This window comes from Drosophila gunungcola (assembly GCF_025200985.1).
Source record: "Drosophila gunungcola strain Sukarami chromosome X unlocalized genomic scaffold, Dgunungcola_SK_2 000050F, whole genome shotgun sequence".
NCBI lineage: Eukaryota > Metazoa > Arthropoda > Insecta > Diptera > Drosophilidae > Drosophila > Drosophila gunungcola.
The window spans coordinates 94717-109545 of record NW_026453194.1 but is presented as its reverse complement, the minus strand read 5'-3'; the positions used below and the strand labels follow the sequence as shown (position 1 = coordinate 109545).

Below are 14829 nucleotides of genomic sequence, written 5' to 3'. Positions count from 1 at the left end.
TATATATATATATATATATATATATATATATATATATATATATATATTATTTAGATCACTTGCCTGCCACAAGAGTGTTTCAGCGGGAAAGTTTTCAATTTACAATCAGGTTTTGTACAAAAAGTAACCTCACAAATCTCTTTTAAAAGCAAATTCCAACCGAAAATCGAATCAAGGTGCCACATAACTATCTAAAACTATACATTTGCTCATTAACAAGAGTGAAACGATAGAGATTCGGTGGCACCTACGGATTTTCCAGTGCTGGGAAAACCTAAAGATTTCTGGGGCTCCTTGCAGATGTATACATTTGTTAAAGGCTTTCATAAAATAAAGGTTAAACCATATTAGTAGTCGTGTGGCAAGCAGGCGAGTTCTGTGGGGGTGTTTGTAAAGTAATCATTAAACTTAGGTCAAAATTGCCGAGTTGCAGTCTAGAATCTAGTCCTAGTGGCTGCCTCGCATTGCAGTGAGCTAAACAAGTGATGGGGGAGGGGGAGGGGAGGATAATTGGGTGGACCTTAAGGCAAGTTAAAAACGCTGCGGCAGTATCTCGCTTTTGATGCCCCTCAGCGCATGCTTCTTCTTGCGGTGCGTGGACAGGTTGCACGACTGCTTGAAGGAGGCACTGCACAGTTCGCAGTTGAAGCGCCGCTCCTTGCTGTGCACCACCCGGTGCAGCTCCATCCGCGACTTGTACTTGAACTTCAGGCCGCACGTCTCGTAGTCGCAGACATACCAGCGCTCTCCGTCGTCCGAGGACACAGCGCTCCCGGCGCTGGCCGTCGTGCTGTTGGAGTCCTTGGGCAGCTGCTCCTGACTGGCGGCCAGCATGGCGGCGGCCATTGCCGTCGATGGAACGACTGTCATGTTGAGTTGCTGCTGCTGCTGCTGTTGTTGTTGCTGCTGCTGTTGTTGCTGCTGCTGTTGCTGCTGGTGGAGCACATTGGGCGGCGTGGTGCTGACCGTGTTGGAGGTGCTGGTGCTGGCGCTGACACTCACGAATCCCGGCGTGGGCGGCGGAGGCGGCACAGGGGCCGGCACCAGCTGTGGCAGATGGTAAATGGTCCCGGCAGCCGCTGCAGCAGCCTGCATTTCCGGGGTTAGTGTGAGACTGGCCGGCTCGATCTTGATGTCGATGCCGCTGCTGCTGCGGGTGCTTCCCTCGCCTCCAGTGGCGACCACAGCAGCGGCAGCCGCGGCGGCGGCCACCGCATTGGCATGCAGCTCGGCCAGCTCCTTGGCCACATCCCGCTGCTGCTGGAGCTGCTGGTGGGCCTGCTGTTGGTGTTGCTGGTGGGCCTGCTGCTGTTGTTGCTGCTGCTGCGCTTGCTGAGCCTGCTGCTGGGCCTGCTGAGCTTGCTGCTGCTGCTGCTGTTGCACCTGCTGCTGCACTTGCTGCTGCACCTGAACCTGCTGCTCGTGCAGCTCCACCTCGCGTTGCTCCTCCTCGGAGTACTTGGCGGAGCAGTGGTACAGGGCAAGCGGAACGCTCACGGCGGTGGCGCCCTGCTGGGAGCTACCACCGGGCGTTGCCGCCGCCGCCGCAGCCTCCACATCCGTGAGGCAGTAGCTGGAGGTCCGGCTGTGCTCCTGCTGCAAAGGGGGCAAAGATTAAGGGCCCGCCGGCGAGAAAGTCACACACCAATAGCAAACCCACCTTGGCCACGCCGTGCAGGAAGTTGTGCTCGTCCTGTATGTGCTTCCAGAACTGATCCTGCGTCTGCAGCTCCTCCTGGCACGTGTGGCAAACGATCCAGAAGCTGTCCCCCGACAAACAGAACTCGCCCAGCTTCGTGTAGATCTTGTTGTTCTTGCTGAGGATGCGCGGAAAACCCATGGCGTCGTCGTCGTTTCGCTTCGATTCGATTCGCTCGCTCCCTGTGCTTGTGTTTGTTTATGTTTATGTTTTTTGTAATTTTTTTGTTTGTTATTGTTTTGCGTATTAAGCAGTGTGACTGCGCAAAAGTCTAAAGTAAATACCATCTGACTCCCCAAAATATACCATTTTTCTATATTTATACTAAAAATATACAGCGAATTTTTCATGTAAATTAGTAAGAAAACTTGATATTTTTCTATTTCAAAGTAATGGTCACACTCCCTTGGCGGGAAAGTGGTTTTCGCCAATAAAAACATCCGGGATATATGTAAAACATTCCAAGTCCAACTACAAGGTCTTAAAATGCAATAATGTATTGTTTGTTAACAATTCCGCCAAGTTAGCGAGGGGCATAGTAGAAATAGAGTTATAATAAGTTTTTATTGATTATATCAAGGTATTAAGCAATATGCAAACAGGGAGCAGTAACTGACTTGGTTCACTAAAAGGGGCGGTAAAAGTTACTAAGAATATTGTTAATTACAACACTTAGTTGCACTCTTGTTGGAAATATGCGTCAAACTTCTGATATCAGAAATTTTGTGCGACTTTAAAAAGTAAGGTCAAACCATGCTTATAAAATTTAGTCAAAACTTAAAAAAATTATCTTTTTCAATTAAAAAAAAATTGTATGTATTATGGGTTCAAATGATTGATTAAGCTGCCCATTTGAATTGAATTGTGCGTACCCAAACAAAAGGTTACCCCTATTCTTCAAAATCGTTACTTGTCGTGTGCGAAGTACCTGAATTCTTTCCAAATTATATTAAAAAAAAAAATCAAGCGGAATATGGCTAGAAGTGAAAACTCTATAGGAAACTCATGGGCGTATGGGAAAAAATGAATTAATATTAATTTTTAGGTACCACTGCATAAACTCTCTTTTATAAAGTTGTATGCAATACAATAGATTTATCAGGTTATCGAATAAAATTATTTAACTTCTTGTTAGTCTACACTGTCTAATAGGTAAATATATAATATAATAGCAAATGTTACCCCCTCTTTTTCGACACGCCTTTGTGCACCTGTTATGCACACACAAACACACACACATCAAAGTAGAGTCCATTCAATTGAAGGGGAGAAAAGCAAAGAAGCCGAAAGAGAAAAAGAGATAGTTGCAGAGACAACCACAGTTAGAAACAAGGACGTAGTCATAATCTTGTTTGGAATGGGGGCAATACCAAATTCGCTCTTGGGTAGTTAACGCTCCAAAAACTTATTGTTAAGCATTATTGAACAACATTTTTGTGTGATCAAAAATATACTAATATTTTTTTAAGACCCATCCTGACCGCTTTAACCCCTTTGCCGCGCCGCTGGATAATTGAAGTCAGAGATGGACGTGGGCTAGCGAAGAATGGCCCGAACGAGATGCCGATGTAAGTTTGTATGGATGTATGTACATATGTATACATAAATGTGTGACTGTGTGTTGTTTTTATGAGCCAGATTCGAGCCAGTTTGTTGCCCCTGCTCTTGCCGTTGCTTTGCTTCTTCGTCTTTGTCTTTGTCTTCATCTTCTCCGGTCTTTTTGTTGGCATTTCATTTCCATTTTCACAACCTGAACCCCCGACGACGATTCAAGTCGATTGTCGATTCAACTTCAGCTTCAGCTTCAGTTTCAATTCAACACAACACAACGCAACGCAACTGAAAGAGGCCGCGCAGCCGCAGTCGCCGCTTCAGTCGCTCGGGGATTACACCTTGCGCTGCGTTTGCGTTTACGTTTGCGCTTGCGCACTTCACCGATTTAAACGGCCGCTGTTATTGTTATCATTCTCCGCTCTGCGTTTTGCCATTTTCGGGCGGCTTAAAAAGTGAAACCACCCGCGGAGGTGACCACGCCAGGTGACCCACAGGTGAGCAGCCCAAGGAGGCGTTATAGGGAACAATCCACTTAGTACCGAGTCTCTAACTAACCTTTAAGCCATCTATGTGAATCACGCTAAAATATGTATGTTCATACATGTGTGTATGTATGTGGTGAATACAACGGTGTCCAAAATAATAGCACCTGAGAAAAATATATTGTAACCATAATAACACATAACAATAGCACCGGGCCTTTTTTAGAATTTTATTTCCTACCCATTATACAAGTGATGACTTTCAATATATAAAGTTATAAATGCAGTTAAAGTTATGTATGTATAAAACTACCCAAAAAGTATAATAATCCTAAACCAAACCATTTAAATATACCGTTACAAAATGCTCCCAGAACAATATTAATGTTAAAGGCTCTGCATATGTATATGAATTGCCACCAGTTCTTACTTTCACTTACTATCTTTTCAGAAAGGAAATGTATGTGAATTACCTGATTTTTTTTATTGATTTAATTTTATACTTTCCTTGCGCGCAATAATTATTAAGTTTTGTTCATATTTTTGTCATTTACTAAATATAATTACATTTACGAGAAAATATAGATTGAAATGGAAATTGAATTAAAATTGTATATTTACAAAAATTATTTAAGATATGTATATATTATTTATAGATTAAGAAAATTTGAAAAAATTGAGTTGTTACATCTTGGCCTTTTTTAAAAGAAAGTAATTTGCGGCGAGTTGTACTAAATACTAATTAGATTTGCATTTCAAAAATAATTTAATAAGCAACTGCATTCCCGAAATAAAAATTGTTGAAATTGAAAGATTGCATATACGATATGATTAAATATTAAAACATTGTTTTAAACAATTTTTTACTAAAATTAATATGCTTATTATTTAAATAAAGTTTTGAAAATATATTTATATATATATAATGTAACATTTCAACAAAACTAAAAACCTGTATAAATCGAATATGAAATACTTGGATATAATTCTTTTTTTACCAGTGTCCTTTCCTTTTTTTTTTCCTTTTTTTTAGAATACTCCCACGTGGAGGTGCCAATCGACGAGATGCGTCAGCGGTGCGGCAGCGTTTACACCTGGAATTGTGCCGGCGAGCTCTATGCCATCGAGTGTTCCCTGTGCGAGGAGCGGCCCTTGTGCGCCCTCTCCGAGTTTCCGGAGCACATGGACGTGTGGCACTCCGATTGGCAGGCACCCGAAACGCAAGCCGATGAAGCCGATGGGGCCACCTCATCCGGAGCCATTCCCGAAGATGATCTCATGCAGGAGGTGCTGGCGGAGCAGCGGACCAATGGCGAGGACAATGAACTCAAGCAGCAACTGGTGCTGCAATTGAACGCCATCGAGGAGGAGATGCTGCCAGGTGAACCTGACGAGCACTTGGCAGAAGTGGATATGGTTGCGGATGCGGAACTGGGCAAGGCTGGCGAAGAACTGTTAAAAACGTCGCGAAAAACAGGAGAATTGGGAATTGAAGATGCTACAGAACCCCTACAAGTTCCAGATTCCACAGTGGAGGTGAGTGCGTTTTTTTAAAGAGCTAATTATGTATGTATTAGGGGGTGATACAGCAATCTCTAGAGTATTATCATCTCTGATTAAGACGTTTAAATCCGAAAGTTTCATTATCAAGTACAAATCCGTCAATTCCGAGTTTATAGATCGAGGATCAAGGTACACAAAAACTTTTAGTTAACATATAATTAATTACAATGGGAAGAACACTTATCTTTACCTCGTTTCGAATCACTAATCAAAAGACAATGAAAAATAAAGATCAAATAACATAAAATAATAATTTTAAAAAAAAGTACGAATATTAAGTACAAATATTGGTAATATTAAATACAATCTGCTAAGTACTTTCGTCCTTTTTTGGGTGTACAACTCCCATCAGGCTACATATCAGTTTAAAGATGTAAAAATGTACAAATTTCTAATGAAATTCAAAAAAATACTTAGAATGTTAAGAAAGCTTTAAAAATACGCTTTTGGTTCTTAGTATGCCATCAAAATTTTTAATCATAATTTTTTACATTATTTAAAAGCTTTTAAAATTTAACTACATTTTTATTCAAACATTTTTGTTTCTGAAATATATATATTCAATAAAGATTTTGTGAAAAAATATAAAATACTTGACAGCAGAACTTTTTGCAGGATAATCAGTTGTAAAAAATAAAAAATATGTGTTTTAATTAAGACCATAAACTAGGAGTTGGACAAGGGAAAAAACAAAAAAAGGAAAATTGTATTTTTGACAGACAATTTTACATAAAATGTTAATTTTTGTAAACTTTATTGGGCGTTTTTAATTTGTTTAATTGTTATTATTGAAAAAAGAAAAATCGGCTGTAAATTGAATCTTGAAGGGCCTGTGAAAAAATTGAATACTTCGCTAGAAATCCTGACAACCGAATTAAAAAACAAACACAGTGTTCAAAAAAAACGTGTTTAAACGCGTTTCAAGTGACATTAAAAGCTGTATCTCCAAAACTAACTCTCGAAACAACTTGAAAATGAAGGTCAATAACCTAGAGATGTTTTACGATGTAATAATTGTATGGCCATTGCATACATGTATGTACATACATATATAGTATATTGTATATCGTATGGCCAGGCCATCCTAACACCGTTTCCATCCTTCCAATCCCGTTTCCCCAGGAGGCATCGCCCGTGCCGGCTGGCCAGCGCCTGACCAGGCAGCATGTGGACCGCCTGATCGAGCTGTACCGCTCGGAGCCGCGCCTCTGGAACCAGACGCACGCGCAGTTCCACGACATGGTGCTGTGCCGCGACTCCTGGCGCCGGATCACGGACGCATGGGGCGCCTACTGCGGCCGCACCTTCAGCGTGACGGACGTGCGGATCCGGATGTCGACGCTGTGCCAGCGGTATCTCAAGCAGCGGGAGCGTGTGGTGGCCGACGGCGAGCTGGCGGACGAGGTGGCCCGGTTCGCCCACTTCGACCAGCTGAGCTTCCTGTGCGAACAGCAGTCGCTGCTGAAGCGGCAGCGTCACTACGCCCGCGAGAACGCCCGCCTGCTGGAGCTGTACGAGCACTATCCGGTGCTGTGGCACAACGCCCACAAGCGGGTGAGATGCACGGCGACGGTGCGCCGGCGACAGGAGGCCATTATGGGCCTTCAGCTGGCCCTGCGTCTGTCGGGGATCAGCCTGTCGCCGGTGGTCATCCAGCGGCGGCTGCAATCGCTGCGCAAACGCTATCGCCTGGAGAAGATCGCCTACCTGCAGAGTGTGGTGGAGGGCAGGCAGGCGGATTTTGTGTCCGGATTCGAGCACTATGCGGAAATGGAGTTCCTGCACAAGCACATCGATCCGTATGTGTGCGCCGTGTGCGGCAAGATCTTCGAGAATCTGCTGGGTCACCAGATGCACGTCCAGGTGGGCTGTGATGAGGTGCGGCAGATGGATCACCGGGGTGGCACCACATCGGGGCACCAGCTGCTGGGGGAGCAGCTCAGGGCGGTGTTGAGCGAGGAGAAGGAGCTGGTGGCGAAGGAAACCCAGCAGGCCGTCGAACTGCTGAGGGAAAAGCTGGCTCAACCCGATCCCAATACCGATCCCAATACCGATCCCCTAGAGAATGGAGATGGGCAGATCACCCTGGCCGAGGCCTGTGCCGCTGCCCAACTGGAGGATGCCAGCGCAATGGTCGCCATTGAGGAGGAGGATCGGCCAGAGGGCGGGCAACGCCATCGCTTGGGTCACCAGGAAACGCTGGAGCTGATCCGTCTGTACCGCTCGCATGTCTGCCTGTGGGACCCCAATCACCTGGACTACCATGATCGCGGCCAGCGACGACTGGCCTGGCAGGCCATCACGGAGGAGCTGAACTCCGCGTCCGGTGGCTCACATCGCCTCACCTGGCAGATGCTGCACCGCAAGATCACCGACTACAGCAAGTACTATCGCAGGGAGAAGCAGCGCCAGGCGCAGACCCAGACCCAGGGCCAGGAGGCGGATGCGGATGCGGATGCCACGCCCCAGTGGAACCTGTTCGCAGAGTTCCGCTTCCTGGACGACGTGCTACCGATCAGCGGCAGCGAGCTGCAGAAGACGCTCAACCAGCGGGACAGCAACCTGAAGATCATAGCGGTGTACCAGGGCTATGCCCAGCTGTGGTGCACCGACCATCCGGACTACACGAAGCGGCGGCAGCGTCAGCGCCAGCTGGAGTCGTTGTGCACCCGGCTGCAGGAGGAGTGCAACCTGCAGCTGACGGTGGAGCGGCTGAAGAGTCGCCTGATCGAGTTCCGCTGCCAGTATCGCCACTGTAAGGAGGCCCGCATGGCGGCCACCAAGAAGTCGGAGCCCTGGACGCCCAAGTACGAATACTACGAGGCGCTGCGCTTCCTCGAGCTCCACGTGGCCCCCTTCCAGTGTGCCCGGTGTCCGGCCTCCTTCAAGCGGCGCACCGACTACCTGCAGCACGAGCGCAACGTGCACGCGGAGGTGGAGAAGTCCCTGGATGGGCAGTACTTCATGGTACGTCGCCGTCAGAGTAGCCGCAAGCCCATGGAGGCGGGGGCGGCGACGGAGGAGCAGAACGATGAGCTGGCCAACATATGCCACATCTGCGGACTAAAGTTCACCCTGCGGAACAGTTTGCTGGCCCATTTGCGGCGCCATCTGGGCCAACGTACCCACGCCTGCTGCGAGTGCCCCAAGAAGTTCTTCAGCTCGACGGCCCTGCGAGTCCACGAGCGCAGCCACACCAAGGAGTTGCCCTACGTCTGCGAGCACTGCGCCCGGGGATTCGTGAATGCCAGCAAACTGAACCAGCATGTCAAGCGGCATCGCAACCAGCGCGACCATCCGTGCACCCGCTGCGACAAGGCGTTCTTTACGGCCCACGAGCGGGACCGGCACATGCGCGCCCATCTCAACATCCGCGACAAGGTGTGCCCCTACTGCTCGCGAGCCTTCGTCGTGGGCAGTGCCTACTACGCCCACCTCAACCTCCATCGCAGCGAGAAGCGCTACGCATGCCCGTCCTGCGGCAAGCGGTTCGCCCAGTACGCCGGTCTCTACAAGCACCGTCGCCGCTGTCTGCCGGTTGAAGTTATGGAGGAGTGAGCGTTGAGCGTTGAGCCAGAGCCTTAAACCCTACACCTCCTATTCCTTTACCCATATGGAAAAAGAAAGCTACAAGCAAAACATATATATAGAGGAGTGAGCTCTGTATTTTTCATCTCCTATACCTTTATCCACATAGGAAGTGGAAACGCACAATCATAACAAGCGATGTCTGCCGGCAGAAGTAATGGTGGAGTGAGCTTTGAGCCTGGCACCTCCTATAGCTTTATCCATATAGAAAAAGGAAACCTACACGCAGAAGTTTGAAGGGAGTGAACCTTGAGCCCGGAACCCCTACCCAAAAAGACGCAGAAACTTACAAGCACAAGTTATGGAGGAGTGGGCCTTGAACCCGGCACCTCCTATCCCTTTACCAGTATACAAAAAAAAAAAAACCTATATGAACAAGTTATAGAGTAGATGTCCGGCAGATTACCCATATAAAAAAGGAATCCTACAACCACCGCAGGAGATGCTTGCCAGCTGAAGTTATCGAGAAGTGATCCTTGAGCCTGCTACATCCTACTTGGATGACATATATAAAAAAATTGAAGAGGATGACTCGTTTGCCTTAGTAAATATACAATTTTTGTTTCTTTAAAGGAAAACCCACAGAAGCTTTCCACAATTTAGCCAGGCAAATTCCTTTAAGGGGGAGTACGGTTTAAAGATCATTTTTATACATTTTTTGCATTATAACTGTAGTCGATAAAGAATTTTTTTTTGTTTAAACTTAAAAACAAATTACTACGGTCATTGGCGGATTTTTAAATATTTCTTTATGAAAAGTTAACAAAATATTTAACTCAAATGCTTTACCATAATGATTATTGGTTGTTAGGAATAGATTTAAACTCTTTAAAAAAAAACACAAATTGGTCTTTTTTACGACTTAACCCTACTCCTCTTTTAACTGAAAAAATTTTCATTTAATCGGTAAAAAAAAAAAATTAAAAGATATGAGCAAATGAAACGGGATATTCTTAGGTTGTATAAAAATCTATATTCTCGTTAGATTTTCTAAATACTCATAGAAATTTTTAAATTCGTTGCAATAGGTAGAAAATTCATGATAGGTATAAAATTCATGATAACTGCAATATATAACACATACGTCCTGATGTTTTAAAGTTATTCATAAGATATTAATTAATGTTGTGTATTTTATTTTATTTCGTTTTTGATTGTTTTATTTCATTAAGTTTTAGTTCAATATCTTTTATTGTAATTTTTATTTTTATTCCCTTACAGATCGTTTATCTACCATATAAACGATGGAAAAACATGCTATAGGACTTTCATAGAGAATTCATGATTTTTTACAACTGCAAGGTTACTTGTTTTAATAAATTTTTTGTTATTTCCATTAAATTAAGTAAATGTAGTTATTCAAAAATTATGGTTTCACTTATTTATTTACACAGATTATATTTTCCTGATCTTGAAATGAACAAAATGTAGTTGTACTTAAATTGTTTAGTTTATATACTTTTAACAAATAATAAAAAAATGTAGTACACAATTATGTGGACAAAAATAATACGTTATCTCGTGCCTGGAAATTCTTAACATCTATACCTTTTCGTGATGACAATACATCCATACATGCTCCAGCATAATGAAACCTAATCCGTCTTGTTCCATTTCCGTGTATTTGTTGTAAATGCGTTAGTTAAAAAAATAAGTGCAAATCTGGCTGGACAAAGGACCTCAATTGGACTTGGCAAAGCGCTTTAGCTGCCGCAGGCGGTAAATGTCGTGCGTGGGCGGCACGGCGGTCTGCAGATCGTCGTCACTGTCATCGCCACCGGGCAATAAACGTCTCCGGCGCGGAGGAATGGCCGTAACACTGTGCTGCACACCCGTATACGTACTTGTGTCCACGATCCAGTGCACCGACTTGGCCAAATCAAAGATCTTCGGCGACAATTCGTTGTCGCCATTCGGTTGCGGTGCAGCTAAGGCGGGAGGCGGGAGGAGGTGAAAAGCAGTATTAGTGAGTGTAATTTAAACAATTGCCAGCAAGAACACTCACAGTCGGGCAGATTGAGGCGCATGAAGATGTCGAAGAGCAGCTCCACGCTGACGAAGGGTCCGCGGAAGGAGTTCGGCGGCGGCAGGGTGGCGCACAAGGCGGCCAGAGCAGGTGGTTGCGGAAAGACACCGCCGGCGAGGGGATGGGCACCGGGGTGGGCGCACGGGCGCGGCTTGAACGGAATCATCTGGGAGAAGTCCGGTCGTGGCAGTGGTGCCGCCGCCTCGCTATCCGCCTCAGTCTCTCCGTTGTTTTGGCTTTGCACTCCACCACCCACCTTGTTCAGGATGATGCCCACATTCTGCAAGATCACAAGTTGTAAATTAGTAATTATACAAAATTGCATATTTAAGGGTTTTCTCTTTTAAAAATAAATAACATTTTCGGGTATTTTTCCAACGAAAACTATTATACTATGAATAAAATATATTATTTCAACGAACATATATTAAAAACATTTTTTTTATTTAAAATTATTTACTATTAATAAAATATTAATACCTATTTAAAAAAAAATTCAAGGAAATGTCCTTTCGCTGAATTTTTTATCCGGTGACTAAAAGTGTAGTGATCTGGGTCAATAAAATCAAATTATGAATATATTTAGGCTAATAACACAATAAATTTTTAATCTATGGATGTTTATTTTTTTTTTTTTGAATGTGGCTTTTGTTATTTTGAGAAGCTCACTAAAATTTATTAAGAACTCTTATAATTATGATTTAAGCAAAGAGTTGAAGCTAAGAAAAGCTTGATTTCTTATAATTAAATGCGCTTAGGACTGCCAAAAACATATATTTCCCATATATTTTTAAACTATCTCACTCTCGCTCCCACTTACAGAGCAGAAGCTTCTCATTCTTTCATTTTCAATAAGCAGAGTTTTTCAATGTGTGAGAGAAATTAAGTAATTAAGTAATTAAAATTACTTACTTATAAAAAAAATACGGATCTTATCATTTCAACATCAAGTTGTTGTTTTTTATCCCTATATGTGTAAAACAAAATTATTTTGCTCAAGTATGTTAAATAAAATAAAACTAGGAAAACTTTCGTCAAGAAATGTAGAAGTTAGGAATGCGATCATAGTTTTTTGTTAGACACTTATAAATATTCAGGACAACTCACCTCGGCATATCCTATGGACTTGAGCTCGGTGCTGGTGCAGGGATAGAGGTCCAGGAACTTGTAGCGGTCCACCAGCTGGGCGGTCTCCTTGCCCTCGTACTCTTTAAGCTTTAGGACAAGTAAGCAGAGTAGCAAGTAAGTAAAATGTTTAGCTTAAGCCAATCAATAACGAAAATGATCAAAGTACGCACGTTCTCGAAGACGGCACTGCGGCGGCGTTCCACCTTGACGATACTGGACAGATCGCCGATGTTGGACTCGAACTCGAGGAAGCGGTTCCAAACCTCCACGCTCTTGTGCGGCGACAAACCGCCGGAGCTGAGTACGCGCTCGAATAGGACGCGCGTGTTGTTGTCCTCGTTCAGATGCGATAGGTAGTCAATGTAGCACATCACGTACTCTGGACTGCCGCCAAACCGCTTAAGTCCCAGCTCGAAGATCCGGAAGGCGATTTCCTTGTCCTTGGAGCAATAGTACTCCATCAGAGCAGCGGCCACAAAAATGTGGTAACGCGAGCGCACATCCTCGCGAGCCTTCTTGAAGATGCCACGGGCCGACTTGATGCCCTCGGCACGACGGGCGAACTTCATGTACTGAACATACACCTACACACATATTGTTTCAAATTAGTTTTCTGTTCATGCATGCGATCCTGAATATCATGTGCTCCTACCAGTGTGGGATCGATGTCCGGTAGCTGTAGCAGCTTGTTGTACATGGAGTGCACCTTCTCGTACTTCAACCTTCCCTCCTCGAAGTCCGCATAGGCGAAATAGAGCAAAGCATTCCGGTTCAGCACGCCGTTGATGGAGCGTTCCAGTATATTGGCACACTCATCCGCAAAGATCTTTGCCGCCTGGACGTCCTGTAAAGTAGGCAAAAGCAATTAGCTGAGGAATAGACAGAGTTTGGCTTAGTCAATAGAGAGAGTAAAACGCGTGCGGCCTGGCCAAGGGCAATGGAGCAAGCGGCAGAACGGGATCGGATCTGCATTCGGCCACCGCGTGCTCCTTTACCCGAGGGGCGACACTTCCCAGCGAACAAGAGACTATGTTTGATTTCGTTTTTGATCTTGACCGTCGCCCAGCATGGGGCAATGGCCAAAATCCAGTCTATTTGCTTGACTTCAGGAACGCAGAAGGTGGTTGCACCACTAGTACGCACGCCTTTCTCGGTGAGCACGCGAGCACTGGTGTCCAGGAACTGGGAGGCCTGGTGCCACACGGCCGGATGGTGGGTGAGCACCAGCAGGCACTGCTCCGTGGCGAACATTACGCGGCGGGTGACCAGGGCCGTGTCTTCGGTGCGCAACGGATTGGACTTCTCGTACGTGATGAAGCGCTTCCACAGCTCCACCTGCTTCACCTCCTCCTTGGTGAGTGTGGGCGGAACAGCGGGCAGGTTGCGATTGAGGCCCTTTGTGTGGTACTCCAGCTCCTTGGCCACGCGGCGCGCGTTCATGTAGTCTCTGGTTATAGAAAAAAAAAGAAAGTGGGTCACTTTACAAAGATACTGCTGCCGGAGATGCGTGGAAAACATACTTGGATCGCTCCAGGCTCATCTTCTCGGATATGATCGGGTTTATGTTCTGCTCGAAGGCGATGTAGTCCTTCCACAGCTGCTCAATGCCCACGATGGGCGTAACCACCGCCTTTTGGTAGACGCGGCGCACGGCGGTGATCTTCTGGTTCTCCGCATAATTGCCAACGGCTTCAACGCCGCGCAGAAAGTATATATAATCCTGCCAGATGCTGAACGAGTGCAGGTCCATGCCGATCTTCTCCAGGGCGAAATCATAAGCCTGAGCCATTTTTTCCCTGGAAAAGGAGGTAAGTTACATATATATTTGAAGCTTGTCTTAATTTAATTTAAAGTGGTTTTAAAACAACTTATTACGCAAAAACAAATAGATTTTCTCAAAATAAGCGGCATTTTTCCCATGACAGCTATAAGTCCGATCTTAAACTTGATCTGCGTGCACAAATAAAAGGAGTATAGTAATCCTCCGGATATCCAGTATGAAGTAGTTCACCGCTTCGTTTTACGAAACTAATGTAAAACTAGGTATTTTCAGGAATAAGCCAAATCTTAAATCAACCATATAACCTCAATACTCACTTGTGTGTGCTGAGACCCGACTTGGTTTCCTTCACGTAGGTTAGGTAGAGCTTCCAGAGATCGATGTTCAGGATCTTGACCAGACACCGCTGGAAGAGCTTCTCCACGCGTTCGTAGTACCGGCTGCGCATCTCCATCTCGATGTACAGCTTCCAGTAGCGGGCGGTGGTGGGGAACACGTTGACCAGCGATTCGTACAGGCTGCGCACCTCGTGGATGGGACGCGTTTGGGCCTCGCGGATCATGACGCTCCAGGACTCGATGTCGTAGGGACGCAGCTCCACCACTTGTTGGGCCCGCACCAGACGCTCCATGCCCCATTCCTGGTGGCCATTGGGTTACATTCACATTAACATTAGAATTTGCCCATTTAATTGCTCCAATTTCACTTACTATGTCAATTTTGATAAGATCCCTTGCCGACGACATTGTTGTTGTTGTTGCTTCCTGTTCCTGCCTCTGCACTGTTTGTTGTTGTTTTGTCCCGACGTTTTGCCGGCGTTTTTTCCCGCCCTTGCCGCTGTCCTGCTCACTTCTACTTTGGCCCGGATCGTACCTTCTCTGTCGGCGGACTAGACGCTGGCAAATATCGCTGGCAAATCGCTCGAGGCCACGCTTTAAAACCGCTTAAATAATAAATAATTATTTGCAATGCGGCTTCGATACCGACAACGATTATCCGGCTGAAAACT

At 45.4% G+C, this 14829-nt stretch overlaps 3 protein-coding genes across 4 annotated transcripts; 1 reads left to right on the top strand and 2 right to left on the bottom strand.

The window, feature by feature from the left end:
- Positions 1 to 53: 53 nt before the first annotated feature.
- LOC128261086 (AT-rich binding protein) lies at positions 54 to 1963 on the bottom strand. 2 transcript variants are annotated; one of them, XM_052994538.1, is made up of 2 exons: positions 1661 to 1963; positions 54 to 1596 (listed from the first exon to the last, which is right to left on the bottom strand). In XM_052994538.1, exons 1-2 carry the CDS (start codon positions 1838 to 1840, stop codon positions 532 to 534), a joined length of 1245 nt encoding a protein of 414 aa, XP_052850498.1. In that variant the 5' UTR covers positions 1841 to 1963; the 3' UTR covers positions 54 to 531. The 2 variants fall into 2 exon arrangements, with proteins under 2 accessions (XP_052850498.1, XP_052850499.1); XM_052994539.1 differs by having other exon boundaries at positions 54 to 1593.
- A 1356-nt stretch (positions 1964 to 3319) lies between these two features.
- Positions 3320 to 10104, top strand: LOC128261069 (uncharacterized). The gene is made up of 3 exons (XM_052994509.1): positions 3320 to 3747; positions 4769 to 5271; positions 6421 to 10104. Exons 2-3 carry the CDS (start codon positions 4801 to 4803, stop codon positions 8854 to 8856), a joined length of 2907 nt encoding a protein of 968 aa, XP_052850469.1. The 5' UTR covers positions 3320 to 3747; positions 4769 to 4800; the 3' UTR covers positions 8857 to 10104.
- A 137-nt stretch (positions 10105 to 10241) lies between these two features.
- LOC128261073 (protein suppressor of forked) lies at positions 10242 to 14829 on the bottom strand. The gene is made up of 9 exons (XM_052994517.1): positions 14531 to 14829; positions 14138 to 14460; positions 13561 to 13836; positions 13184 to 13487; positions 12693 to 12884; positions 12211 to 12624; positions 12020 to 12127; positions 10892 to 11192; positions 10242 to 10814 (listed from the first exon to the last, which is right to left on the bottom strand). The coding sequence occupies exons 1-9, from the start codon at positions 14564 to 14566 to the stop codon at positions 10567 to 10569; spliced, it is 2202 nt and encodes a 733-aa protein (XP_052850477.1). The 5' UTR covers positions 14567 to 14829; the 3' UTR covers positions 10242 to 10566.

Excerpts from the sequence above, each read along its gene's own strand:
- LOC128261086 (XM_052994538.1), bottom strand. The coding sequence starts at position 1,840 with ATGGGTTTTCCGCGCATCCTCAGCAAGAACAACAAGATCTACACGAAG. Across the intron at positions 1,597-1,660 it reads TCCTGCACGGCGTGGCCAAG|CAGGAGCACAGCCGGACCTC; the intron begins GTGGGTTTGCTA and ends CCCCCTTTGCAG.
- LOC128261069 (XM_052994509.1), top strand. The coding sequence starts at position 4,801 with ATGCGTCAGCGGTGCGGCAGCGTTTACACCTGGAATTGTGCCGGCGAG. Across the intron at positions 5,272-6,420 it reads TTCCAGATTCCACAGTGGAG|GAGGCATCGCCCGTGCCGGC; the intron begins GTGAGTGCGTTT and ends CCGTTTCCCCAG.
- LOC128261073 (XM_052994517.1), bottom strand. The coding sequence starts at position 14,566 with ATGTCGTCGGCAAGGGATCTTATCAAAATTGACATA. Across the intron at positions 14,461-14,530 it reads ATCTTATCAAAATTGACATA|GAATGGGGCATGGAGCGTCT; the intron begins GTAAGTGAAATT and ends AATGGCCACCAG. Across the intron at positions 11,193-12,019 it reads AGTCCATAGGATATGCCGAG|AATGTGGGCATCATCCTGAA; the intron begins GTGAGTTGTCCT and ends GTGATCTTGCAG.